We start from the raw sequence: 14584 nt of genomic DNA, 5'->3' as shown, positions 1-14584 counted from the left end.
TAATTCATCCTTAGTGAACCACTTAACATGGTCTAGTCATCAGATGATTATAATACAAATGTTTGGCAATTTGGGTCACAAAGAATGTACACTGTATGACCGTACTTATGAGAGCTTGGCAATGTCTATGATCATCCATCCAACAGTCCAGCCAATACTTGTCAAATTCTACAATAGGGACATTCACATTTACAATGAAATATCACGGTATTTGGAGAAGTATTTTGTATTGTGAATGCAAATACCTCGCGAAATACTGCACAAACTACCTCATAAAATACCATGTTACTTAGAGTGGTAATCCGAAGTTCGCAAAGATTAAACATGTAACATTTAAGTGTGAATCCTGTCATAAAGTACCACCCTTCAGACAGTGGTGTATTCTTCATGTGACCAGACACATTTCCCTGTCTTTTCAATGTGGGAGGGGGAAAGTATAACATGGAGATGTGCAGTCCTTATCTCAGAGAAGTAAATTTTCGGGCCAAAAATACGTTATTTTGGCAATGAGAACAGTGACAACTATTCACCACGTATCTATGACCACGGTAATTCCAATATGAATGAATGCAATGCCTCCCCCCTCTTCTGACTCTAACAGACAATACACATACTATACACTGTAGGGAGTATGTTTGTTTGATACTAAATGTATGCAATGAAGTCAAACAGTGTTTTGTACGCAATCTGGGTTAATGAAGCCACAGCACCATTCCACCTTTTTTTGCTGTTTTTTTTTTGTTTTTTGTTTTTTATCACTGTACCTCATGTTAGCATTAACACGAAATTCTCAGAAAATGACATCATAATTGTTCACACAGTGCCGTAAACTGCCAATTACCGAATGACTGCATGTGAGCCAATAAGATCATTGCCAACTTAGGTTGGCTTACCCTTATTCCAGCTCACCACACATGCAAATAGAGAGCTAAGAGTCTGGCATTTTGGAGGAAAAATGGCCATTCTTTTTGAAACCATGAATCTGGTCACTTAAAGGTATTATTTACCACTGGGAGCAGTGATTTAAAAAATGTTCGAGTTAACACATTTGACAGAATGTGCAGGCCAGTTGTATCACAAAACATCCTTCCGTACAAAAATTTTGCAGTAAAGTCTAAAATATAAGAAGATATCACTATTTTTCTCACTAAACCATAATTGTAGACAGTGTATTCTAGAAACAATTTGATAATAACTATTGTTCACATTTTATATCTAATAATACTTAACGTTTATTATACTGATTAACATTTTTGCATTGGTTATTTCTATCCCTAACTCACATTTTAGAACTATTTTTGAAGCACTAAAACTGGATTTTTGTTAAATCTGCAAATGGTAAGTAATGCCTTTAAAGTAATGATTTGTGGGACCAATGATACGAGAGTTTGAGCCCAATCCAACGGTCACTCACCTTTTCCACATCAGTTTCTTCCACCTCCAACACCTCCTCACTGAGGTCCAGCTTGACCTTGACTTTGCCATCACCGGTCAGTTGGCTACCCTCCTCTGTCGACTCGCCAGAGGGAGTCACTGCCAGCCGCTTGGCTGCTGAGAACCCTCCACGGTGCACCAGCCATACCCGCTCTGCCTGCAGCCACGCCCGCTCCTGGTCCAGCTGCTCATCGGTCTTGGCCTGGAGTAAGGAAGCAGACATTAAAGGGTTTTAACATACTGACCAGAGCAAATACAAGTGGTCACTATGATTTGACCTGAGATGGACACATAGATCATACCACATTAACTACTATACACCGTGAATGTTGTCATACATCTTGCATTCCAATCAAAAGACAGATCTACCAAACAAAAGTTTTCATGTGACAATGTATAAGAAAGGTGTCCACCCAACGAAAGTTCTTATGTGATGTACAGAGGTTTGGAAGAGAAACAAGAAGTGTAAGGATTCTACACAATCAGCAAGCTTTTGTGGACTTTGCGGAGCAGAGAGAGAACCACTTACACATCTTCATAGCATATTCATCTCTAAATTCTCTACAGTTCTAAATATCAGTGGGATAACTCTATCGATAGGGGAGCTGTCAGTCTGCTCCGAAAAGCCAAAGCAGACACACTCAGACAGGGTGTCAAAAACTCACATACCCAGTAATGCTCATCCAGCATTTAAATGAAATGTCTTCAGAACAGAGTTTCAGAGCCACAGTGGATACTGTCCACAGAAGTCCCACATGAATCTTCAATGTGTGAAACTCAAATGACCATAAGGCTGCCATCTTGCTGCCTTGATTAACCCACTGAAGACTTCAGTCCTCTAGAATACTTGGACAGCTGTCTATCCAAGTATTCTTGGGGACTTGAACAAAATCAGCTCGTCCTCAATGGGTTAAGACCTCAAAATGCCCTTGTTCCCCTAACATGGTCATGGTCTACAGCTACCAACCTATTATACTGATAAAAGACCATATTGATACACAGTTGAAAAAAAAAAACAATTTTTTTTTTCAACATTTATAAATTTATCTAAATAATTGATTTACAAAGTATGTACATTAAAAGTACGTAAAAACACACTGATTATTCTATGTTTCAAGTAATCGTCGTCGCAGCATACTCTGTTAGAGCTTAGCTTCCCTTACGGCAGCATGGTAGAAACATCTATTTCGAGTAATAGCCATGATAAAAGTCATAGGCATATAATGTACACGGATAGGATTCATACTCACAACCTCCTGACTGCTAGACAGGCATCATATCTACTAGCAGGAGCTCGACTATCTTGCTTTCGCTTGATAGCAAGTGATGGTTTTGATCCCTGATAGCAGTGGGTACTGCTTATCTATTCAATTCAAAGATTTTTCACTATAAGTTGATTAAATTGAAACTGATTGAAAAATTGCTTTTCAAAACAACTTAGACACAAGAATCATTAATTTGATTCATATGTTGGTTAAAAAACAGAAAATTGTACATAATGCATGACATGTAAAATCAATTCTTAGAACAAAACTTTTTTTTTTCATTTTGATTATTGCTATAGGAGAAGACAAGTGAACAATGATTTGTGACCCATCATCAATGTTGTTAAGTTGTGAAGCTAATGTATAATGCTCATCGACAAAAGTAAAGTTAATCCTGTCATAGCGTATGGCAGGACTTTCATGTAAGATATCGATGGCATTTTATGACCGTGGTCCAGAGAGGGTTAGAAAGAACGATCAATCTATCACGTCCATTCAAACCATGCTCCTCCCTGCACCCCTTCATGTGCAATCAATACCCCGATTCTAGGCCAGCCATTCCCAGTCGATCATCACTTGCTTTACATTGTAAATGCATCGTGCATGTGTGCACATCATTAGGTATGTCCTAGATGCAGCGGCTGGCACATATAAAGTACAAATGAGTAGAAGATTGATCTCAGGCATGTCCCCATCGGGTCACGGGAATAACGCTATCCTCTCATAGGAACCTCTCATCCTAACCTTCAGACAAAACACCATCCTCTCTCTTTGAGGAAATATACTGTAACTACTAAACTAGGGAAAAACAAGAAAAAATACTGTAGAAATAAGAAATATGTGTAGCTCTTTTATGTTGTAAACATTCGAACATTTAAATGCATAAAACAGTATTTTTCCCATACATCAATATGATAGATGACGACCGCAAAATATGACACGATGCTAATCAACATCATTACTGTATGCGCTTTGCAGTCTGGTTTCAATCCTTTTGTGGATAAATTCAAAAGGATACTGGCAGGTATCTTCAGAAATGGAGTCTTAGACAACAAACAGATCATATCTAGCAAGGTACAAGTGAGAATGCAAAATGTGATGTTGTACATTCTCTTTGCAAGAATCGAGGAAGAAAATTGTCAAGGATGTACCAGTACAACAAAATAGGTTTATAACGAGGTGAAATTGTTTTAAGATGTAAAAAGACCTGAAACATGGCTGTCCTCATGAACATGGCTCTTCTTCTAGCTCTTCCCAAGGATATCCTCCACTATAATTTCTAGGACAGACTGATATTACTAAGACTCCTGCAGAGCTCTCCGGAAAATAGTGAACTGTGAGGCTAGGACTGAGTGAAACACAAGGTGGGTCACTCATTGCTGTTTTAATCTACATATTGCACAGTAGATGGTTTAACACTCCCTGGGCTATTGCCTCACACTGTCATTGACTCTGTGCAGCACCAGGTGGCCACTGGTAGTAATGGGGTTACTTCCAGTGTGTCGTCTTCTACTTATCAATGGAAGGGGAGGAATTTGAGGAAATGAGGAGTAAGCTGTATGCTGCAGTCATTGAATGAGGATGGAGAGCGAAATCAGCTTAGAGGGGTAAATACCAAACCCCTCTGAACAAATCAGAAACAAAGCGAGAACAGGAGGAAGAAATGAGATTCAACTCTGGTCATTCTGTTTGCTGTGACAGGTTGCTTGATGCATGGGTTTGGCAGTCCAAAAGTTCTACACATCACTTCCAAGTGTCTACACAACTGATACAGCAAGTCACAACTCCTAGACAACTGAAGGATGCTAACTCTTAATTCAGCTTCAATGATGTACCGAGCACTTTATAATACTGTAGTAAGTGATATTTTCTTTTTGTCCAGCACAAAGTGTACTCTGTAAGACTGTATGTGAATTAACATATAATGGTTCATCCAATGTGTATTTTGTGGTGGATGTGCAGTTCTTTAAATACAGTAGCAATTTCATGCTTCTTGGAAAAAAAAAAATTTGTATTTATATGTTCCCATGTCATGACAGCCTGATAAAATTGCTGAATATACCATGTGCAATAACATACATGTACATGAAGGCAACGTTGAGGTCTCTAATATCTAAACATGTTTATACTTTGTAATTCATACAGAAGAGAGTTATAAAATATAAAACTTTTGATGTTTGCACAATCATAAAGTTTCATACTTAACCACCAAGCCATCTTGTTTGTGGTCTTCTCAGCTTTAATTTTAGAATATCATTACATGGAATTATCACTTTGAGCTTTGTTAAACACAAGAGATGTGGCACAGTGTGAATTCTTACATATCATAAGTAATATCTAGTCAGCTTGAAACCAAAACATGTATATAATCACGGGGGATACATTTGTATAGCGTTTCGCATCTCTGTCGAAATCACGCAGAAGCATGCATTCTTACATGAGACTCAGTCTCCCGTCGCTTGGCTTGTCTTCGGGCGTGTACCTTGGCTGCGCGAGTGTTTGTGGCGTACGTGGCAACGGCGCCCCCAACACCAAGCCGCACCTTCAGACTCGTACCACTGGAAATCATGCTGGCTGCTCAGAAGACGGTCAAAACTTTTTGTCGATTGTCCTATCCAATCAGAATGTGTCTTGTCAGTTATTTCTGCTTCTCTAACGTGCAAAGACTAGCTCTATTTTTTTTTTAAGTGGTTACCAAAGTGCACTGCAGTGATCAAAGTAGCAAAATGTCATCACATTGTTCCTTCACTGTCATTTGGAGCAAATTACATAAAATATCTCCATCCGTGTTGTTCCACAAAGACCTCTATGCTTGGACCAAATAGTCCCAGGAAACTCCACTTCTCCAGTACTGGTATCCAGAGGTCTTTTCTCATTGTATCACCAAGAACAACTTCAGAAGCACTCTATGCCTCAAAACCATACTACTAATCTTCCACATAGAGCCTCCAACACAGAGCCTGCTAAAAAAGCTTCATTCATTTACTCCACATTATTGGCATTAGCAGCAATCATGCAAGGCATATAGAATGTTGTTACAATATGCCGGTAAGGGTCACTGGACTGAGCAATTACTATTAGGCTGTTAATCATTTACAACCATCAGCAAATTAATTAACAATGTGATTGAGCTTCAAAAGGTGCCAGAGAGTCAAAATTGTATCGATACTGTTCTTCTCCAGTCTGAACACATGACTAAAAGATACCATCACAAGTCATTTTTATCTCCACAAACTGAACAGTTTAAGGAGCAGTGCATCGCTATGGAAACAAGTTACCTATCATTTCTTCTTTCATCTTTGTAGCCTTAAAAAAGGGGTATAATTTATACATCAAAAGTGTTTTGTCAACTATTCACCACATGGGGAGGGGGTGCCAATGCTGTTAATTAATCAACAGACTGTAAACCAAAGAATTTATAATACAGCTACAATGTACAATGTTTATTGCAAGGGCCATATGTTACAATGTGAAAATGCCACTGATATTGTTCTCTTTGACATTTCTTTAATCACTTCAGTTGCAAATACTGTAACTATATACATGTACAATATCAAACATACTATATTCAGTGAGAGTAACAAATGTTTGCCTCTAGATAGATAGTTGCTGAGCTGGGAGGAGATTTTTTTTTGACCTGGTATAGAACTGTCACCTCCTCTTACTGACAAAACTGCTCAATTCCTCTTGACTGAATCTCCTCTGTGTCTTCTAGCATTTTTTCCAGCCTTCAAAAAACAGAACAGGTGCATTGAGTCAGCTGAGCCTCATGTTTATGTGAAAGAGAAAGAGGGAAAGAGGAAAAGAGAGCTACGCTGTGTCATTACCATGGCAACATGTATACATTTGGGCAAGGGGAGAAATCGGAAGAGGAAAAATACACAAGTGATGCGTATGGGAGGAATATCGGTATCGACGCCTAGCAGTCCAGTGGGGGTGTTAAATGATCACTCAAATGCAAATCTATGCGGGTACCAAGGACGAAGACGGAGATGTTAACAGAGGGGGATTCTGGGAGCTGCAGAAGATTGAAGGAGGCTTAGGAAGGGAAAAAAACTCCAGTCTGAATTCACTTAAAAGACATCACGATTCTACACTTATCGATCCGTTTCTCAGCTAAAATTGAAATGGAGATTTGTTTGTGGATTCAAGGCAATGCAATATTGTAGATTATTACGAGATACAATGTAGTTTCATTGGCACTGTTTCTTGTGCTGTGGTTTTCAGAGCTGTTGACTGTGAAGTCTAAAACTGCAAATATTGCTACACTCAGCAACACTATCAGTGTGCTGATGTGATACGGAAGAATATGGCTGACAAAGACTAAGCACAAACACAACAACACAAAGGAAATAAAAGGCAATTGTGCCTCTGGATATATATCTTTTTATCCCTCTGGGCTCCACAAGACTAAGAATACACAAATTCCCTTCACAGGAAAAGCAAATGTCCATATTACTCCAATGCCACGAGCTGCATCAAAGTTTGAGGATTGTATTCCATTCTGAATTACACCAATGCCTTTCAAACGAGCACATCGAACCTCCGCACATCCATGGAGTGTAATTTCCTATTCGGCATGTGTGTGCTGCACTCATACGGCCTGTGCAGATACCAAGACAAGTGAAGAGGTAAGATCCATCCAGGAATATGCAAGAGAAAGAGGACCAGGAGGCTGTCCCTCCCTTAGGAACCACATCCTCAGCAAATGCATGATATCCAGTTATTCTTCCCTGTGTAGTTGTAGGACTGCAGATTCGCATGGATATTGTTCAATCCCGTAGACCGATGACGCTGCTTTTTATTCCCAGCGTACAGTGTATGCGCACTTCTCCTTCCAAAACATTTTCCACCAGTCCAACATCCAAGAGAATGCATCCATGCAAATGTCAGGAGAGGCACATCCTCCTGCTCATTATACACACATTGTATGGTAGCTGTACATACAGGGACTGATGAAGAGGCTTAGAAGGGTGCAGGCATCCGGGCGTGACAGCAGGGTACAAGAATTCCTTCCTCCGGACGTCAAGCAGGGAATGACTGATGGAGACAGGGGGGCTAGCTAATGATGCCCACACCTTAACAATGCTGTCAGTGGTGATGATTTCCTACCATGAATGTAACATTTCACTCCGTTGTCACCCCATCACACAATGACTTTACATGTCAAGACAAATGAGCCTCACACAATGTTTTTGCTTGATGCTCCTCCTATTACAATTGTAGTTGCTGTACAAACAGTATGGTAATTGAGATGAATCCCAATCATAGGAGTGACACAGCGAGTCAAACAAAGCAAGCGAGATTCTCCCATCAAGGCGTGTGCTATCGCATACATCCATCTGTGCTCGCAAATGAAAGCTAATGAACAAAGTAAGGTGTATGCCAGCACATTGCTAGCATTGTCCTCGTTGCCAATGCCGAGATGCTGGGACTCCTCGCTCGGCTCGGGGGCAGTCATTCTTCCGCGTCGTGAATAATTGAGAGTGACATGCTTTCATTACTGGTGCTCCAGACTGATTCCTCCTCGGACTATCATCTTTCATTCATTCGGTCAGGTCTACTAACCATCTCAATTGGTAGGAAGTAGTCATACCACCCCCTTTGTGCCACCAAGCTCAAATAAATTTGACGAAGATAATCGTAACTCATCGTACGACATCTTGTGATCTTACTTGCATTTTAGGGTCAAGAGAAATTTATACTGGTGACAAACTAAATGTTGAGGGAAATATCTAGTAGATGATCTGATACAATGTCATGATGCATGCAGTTCCCATGCTTCTACAAATGCGAAGATACAACAATGAAAGCTAAGAAAGGCAGGTACAGGTACACAGTAGCCCGGATGCCTTCCCAAGCAAGGTAATCACAGGCAAATATGCCCTCAACATGCCCCATGCCTTACTATGTCAACTGAATTCCTGGCAGGTGCAGCTTAAAAGCACCAAGCAAAGGCCAAAAGACAGGAAAGAATGTATAATGTCAGCATCAGTTTGCTGCCATGGCAACAACATCATCAAAATTTAGTCTGCAGCAGAATCCTGCTAAAATGCTAAGATGGTAAGAGAGCTGCTTTTAGACCAAACGGGCAATACACTTCACAAGTAATCTCACTTCCCTGCATGCTATAATACCATACAAATGTAAGTGAACAATCCTGCCTCTCCTCTGATAGAGATGCTTGATGGTTTAGGGTTTAATGAATCCCAATCAAGGAACTCATTTGCCTCATTTCCATCTTCCCCCTTTCCCAGGCATCCTATCCCACTGGCTACATCACTGCGGAAGACATCGTACATGCCAGGTGAAACACGAGAGGGGCTTGGATATTCGGGCAATGCTCAGTGCGGGCAGATACCAGCACTGAGTAAATGATGATGGAGTAGGTATCAGTTGGAAAAACCCGGTCGGTGGAGGTTAATTCCAGGACTCCACACGAGCCAGTCAAGGGGTAAGGAAGCCTTCTTGGTCCAGGGGAAAGATAATCAAAACATAGTGATTGAAATGTTTGCCACAAGATATGATATCTATCACTGATCTGATGTTAGGAGGAAGTTGTCAGACAGGTAAACATAAAGACAAGCAAGTAAAAAACTGTAGCCAAAATGAACTTAATTGGGATATGACAAAAGGGAAAATTATAGGCATGTTAGGTATACATGTAAAAAAGAGGAATGGAGTTCAGAAGAAAAAGAATGGACCAGATATAGAATTTCCTTTTCAAGTCAACTACTTTCAAATCAATTCCATGAAGGGAGGAAAGAGATATATTCCGTTATAATCATGCTAAAAGAGTTTCATTAACTTCATAACTTGGAGACAATAGTCAATGATATCACCATGCACAGGTTGACAGGGACCTTTAACAAATAACCAAAAACATACAGTAATACTACTGGATACTACAACTGTACATACATGTTTACATACAGTGTACTCTACATAGTTTAGACATACTGTAGATAAGAGCATGTAGGATGCAGCCCTGACTAAGCTTTAATGAGGGCAATCTTTTTCAGTCATAAATGCACTCATGTCAGTAATTTTATCACCTGTGTAGATCTCTTCAGTGGTCTTCTTACCTAAACTATACCTGCAACTTTGGTTTATGTTTCCTGTCGAACTTTACTTACATAAAATATCATAAGCAATAAAAATAGTTTTATAATGATACTCCTGCACATGGCTTAAGAATGTCACATGTTAGCTCTTTGGTTTAAAAGCAAAACAAAAAAAGTTGTGGCAATTCATGATTGTATAAAACAAAAGAATGCAAATAATACATGTGAGTAGCATACAATACTTGGTCTCTTAGCAATATCACGGCATCATTCTTTCTTGCTACACCTGCATCTGATGTGAATACTATTCAACATTATGCAGATGACAAAACAACTTACATTCTGATGTTCAAAAATAAATGCAATCCACAAAGACTAACTAACCTTACGTCCTACCCTAGTATGAATGTATCTGTGTATCTTGCACTCATTAATGGTTTTCTTACTTGACTTCCTTCTATTCAGAGTTTTTGAAAAGTGTGTTGGAAAATGAAAACCAACCTAAAAACCATCTACAGCATTCACTTTTCTTATTGAGATACCATGATAAATGCCTTTGCATCCTCTATGTCTAATACTGAGAAGTGAGAAAGAAAAAAAAAGTAGAAAAACCTAATAACTTCAAATGACGCTTCTTATTTCCATCAACACATCTTGATAGGTCGCCAGCCTAGAATATTAATATCAGGGAGGCGGTTAGGTAATGGCTAGCACACAAAAAACCTTCACGCTCTGGTAAGATGAACGTGATTCCATATGGGCATTAGTGAGAAGCTACTGGGTATAAAGACACACTCAATATCCTGTTACTAAAGGTTTCTCTTTTTTTTTTTTTCTAATGGCTTCTAATTTGATAAACATATCATATATCAGGACTTCACTGTAGTCACTGATACAGGAAGCCAGCTGGACAAATTGGAAGCTGTAAGTAACTTTCCGAGTGACCTCTTTGTCGTAAGGTACATGCATGTTTTTTTGTCTTCTAGCTCACTGAAATCTGGTTATCTTCTCATACAAGCACAGCAGTGAATAAACTTTACCATAAGTTATAATTACAAACTCATGTGTACCACCGCCGTACCTTCTTATGATACTTTGTTCTGCAGCACATGCATTGTAAAACATTGTATGGGGTATTGAATACAACATTGTAGGCTTGTGGCAAAGAAAAAAAAAAAAGCAGTTGCTGTAGAAACCAAATGCCAATAAGTCAATATGTGTGCATAGTGATGTATTGTGTACAGATTAACCCACTAGCTATACATAAGAAAACTACATGTATGTGCCTACAGGGAATGAATGATTTTGGAGTCAATGACTTAACCATCAATCTCCTCCTACCCCCCCCCCCCTTCCACCTCCCCCACCTCCCCCTCCTTTCCTACTTTACTCCCAGCATTATTACAAGGAGTGAATAACAGGTTAATGAAGCCTTAATTTAGAAAGGTCAAGGGCAGAAACTGGCTGTCAGGATGGGCTGTGGGTAAGGTGTGGGTGGATGATTCAAAGAAGACGCTCAGAGATAGTGTTCGTTCACCGTGTCAAGATTTCTGTGAACAGAAACAACTCTGCTGGTATGCAGACAAACAGTCTATTGCTGATGAAGTGACAAGATATGATCAGCAATATCTGAAAAAGTATAGGTAGGCAAAGGTTGTCAAACAAGGACCTTATACTGGAAAGGGGTTTCCCCCAGAATATGACACTAAGGTCCAGAATATGACACTAAGGTCATAATCTCAAGTGGTTGCCGATGATTAACATTGTTACACTTGTTTTAATTTGTTTCATTCTGATATCACATCATTGTCCTGTCAAAACCTGTATGACATGAAGGAAGAGGAAGTTGTTTTAAACAGAAATTTTATAGTTCCTTAAATATTTGTCCTGGCAATATTTTGAGGCTACAAATGAAAGGCAAAAAGAAGAGCTACTTGTAAGTTCAAAATTATTCACGAGTCATTTTAAACTGTACAATTGCACAGGACTCTGTAAAACTGAACTAAGCAAACATGTACGGTGCACACGATAGCATTTTTTCTGGTCAATCATCATGGGTTATTGCCCATATAAGGAAGCGTATGAAGAATCTGAATTCCATCGTTCTACCCCCACTATGGCTCAGTGCAGTGATTTATGTAAGAGACAACTGTCAAACAACATAGCTGGGACTAAACAACTTGGTTTGGAAACAAAACAAAACAAAACAAAATGGTTTAGACTGCTAGCCCAAACCGCCTCCCTTATCTTGTCACTACTGACTCATCTGGGTCATCAAACTATTTGGGAAAAAACAGAAAGAAAGGGGGGTGGGGAGAGAGAGAGAGAGAGATTGGTTCTTCAAGTGTCACTGTCACTCTGCATCACTTACAGGAACAGTCAACCTACAATGTACAGACTGTACCACTGTACAATGTACAGTAAGAAGGGTATAAATTTGCATCTTGTATGAACAAAGGGAAAGTACATCTTGCAGTATGCTTTATACAGAACTTTGTGAGAGCATCAAGTATCATCTAAATCACACTCCACACTTGCATGATTATTTGAAAGCACCTTGAAATAGTTGTCTGGGTCGTGTAATCAAGTTGTCATTTGCACGACACTGTTGATTTTATGCAAGCACGAAATTTCCCTTATTTTGCATTCTTTCTATATGAAATACATTGTACATGCATCCCCCACATTATCTATCTTTTTACTCTGTGCTCTATAAATAAATTCATAAGGCTTCTGAACCTTAACTATCTTTCAATTAAAAAAACAAACACACACACACACACAATTTCATTTAACTTACAAAATCACACCGTCTTTTCATCCCTAGCCTTATAAGGCAGGTGTCTAAAAAGAAGTGCCCTCACAAATAATTGAAACCAAGGCTCAAAGCATGAAAGAATTGGTTGTATGTAATTTGTGATGAGGTAAATAATCCCTCATGCAGTTTCAATGCGTATGGACATTGTGCAATGGAAGGACCTTTACTCTGACACAAGAGATCTGGTTGTACACCTTTACTGCATACATGTAAACTGCATTGCTTTACCAATGTCTACAGTACATGTCCACTTCATGCACACACAGCCCCTTTATGGCAAAGCGTGAGTAATGAGTTTTGCATTTTCTTTAACTAATGAACAATGTACCGTCAGCACGTGAATATATTTTGGAATACTGAAATATGTAAAAAAATACACTTCATCCACAAATTTATAAGGAAGTTCTCGAAAACTGTCCCTGTGTGAAATATTCACTGCAAGTAATAATACAATGTAAACTTTGTGCCACTGCAGGTGCACAAAGCATTCAAACATAGAACCTGGTATAGGAGCCATGATATACATTGTACAAGCTAAGTTAATCTCAAGACTACACATACTGTATTAAACCTCTTATCATACAGGAGGCATCAACAACCTGGTCCTGAAGAGTGCAGGTGAGGTCAAATGAAAAAAATGGACCCAAACAGAGGTTATCCAGGGTCACATCAGCAATCAGAGGTCATATCAGGTCACACACCAATCACAGGTCATCCCAGGTCATAAAACTGTTATGACACTAATTGGAGGACCTGCAATTCAGATAAGCCAGAATCCCTGGCCCAAGGCAGTAGGTACAGTTTACAGTTGTACTGATTGACTCACCAGCCAATGTTTCAAATGAGCAATACTTGACAAGAATAGCTGTCATTCTTTGCCACAGCAGACAAAACTCAGTTTGAAGTGGTTTAGATTTGTAGGGGAAAAACACCATGTGACAAGAATAGTGAGGCAAACAATGATTTTTTTTTTAATCAATTCATGTGACTCCCTCTTACCCTGTATATAAACAGGGAAATTTGCATACTGTTCAGTAGATCTCTTTTCAATGACCTGTACTTTGTATGTACAAGGCCATGATAGTTGTTTTAATACAAAATTGTAGGTACCTGTACTTTTCCTTTGATACGGTATATAATTCTATAAGTCTTCAATGATTTCAAGACATGATAGAGAAATATAAGGTAGGCCTACATGTATCACGGTATGAGCAAAGAAGTTGTCATACAGTGTAACTCCCTGGTATAATGTATTTTAAGCAATGTTTTGTACACATTGTGTAGGTTATCTATTTGCAAGACAGTATTATGCTCAGTGGCTTGTACACTGTACAGACTGTACATGGGAAGGAGAAAATACCTGATTTCACTAGGCTGATTACAGACATGCTCGTCAGTACACATGTACTGTGTACATCAGCAATCAACAGCTCTGGGGGGTGGGGAGAGCTGGAGGAACTAGCAATAACAACCCTGTCTTCCATGATTGGATCATGGTAGCTGCTTTGTCTCTCTCCCCCGATGTGACTTTTATCGCATGGTGCTGATGGATAATTTTCAGCCCCTTTGGGGTTACTGCAACATGGAAAAGTGTATCTCACCTGGAATGCAAAACAACTTTACTTTTATATACCCCACATTCCCTCCAGCAAAAACAAAGAAAAGAAATTCAAACACACACACACAAAGACAAAGAAAAACCAAAGACCTAAACTAAACTAAAACAAACAAAACAAAAAAGGACAGTAATGAGAAAACAGGAAGAACACTAAAATAAGAAAATAATTTATGAATATCAGTTTTCTTTTTTTTTTTAAAACCAAGAACTCCTGCACATGAAATAGTAACTCCATAAATGCAGAGTAAACACATTTATGGCTTTCCGCTTAATTCTTCATGTCATCACATGACAATTAAAATGGCACAGGATATACGCTGAATTCAGGCAAGTTAAAAAGTTGACCATCTACATGTATCTGGTAATAAATACTGTACTATCTTAA

The 14584-nt window shown here is 39.1% G+C and overlaps 1 protein-coding gene across 1 annotated transcript in view; it reads right to left on the bottom strand.

Moving 5' to 3' along the window:
- Positions 1-14584, bottom strand: part of LOC140227983 (unconventional myosin-XVIIIa-like) — a 200681-nt gene that overhangs the window by 169640 nt on the left and 16457 nt on the right. Inside the window, exon 3 of the mRNA XM_072308365.1 lies at positions 1415-1636. Within this exon, the coding sequence (XP_072164466.1) occupies positions 1415-1636 (222 nt within the window). The remainder of the gene's footprint in view (positions 1-1414; positions 1637-14584) is intronic.

This window comes from Diadema setosum, chromosome 4, assembly GCF_964275005.1.
Source record: "Diadema setosum chromosome 4, eeDiaSeto1, whole genome shotgun sequence".
Taxonomy (NCBI): Eukaryota; Metazoa; Echinodermata; class Echinoidea; order Diadematoida; family Diadematidae; genus Diadema; species Diadema setosum.
This window is presented reverse-complemented; position numbering and strand designations above follow the sequence as displayed.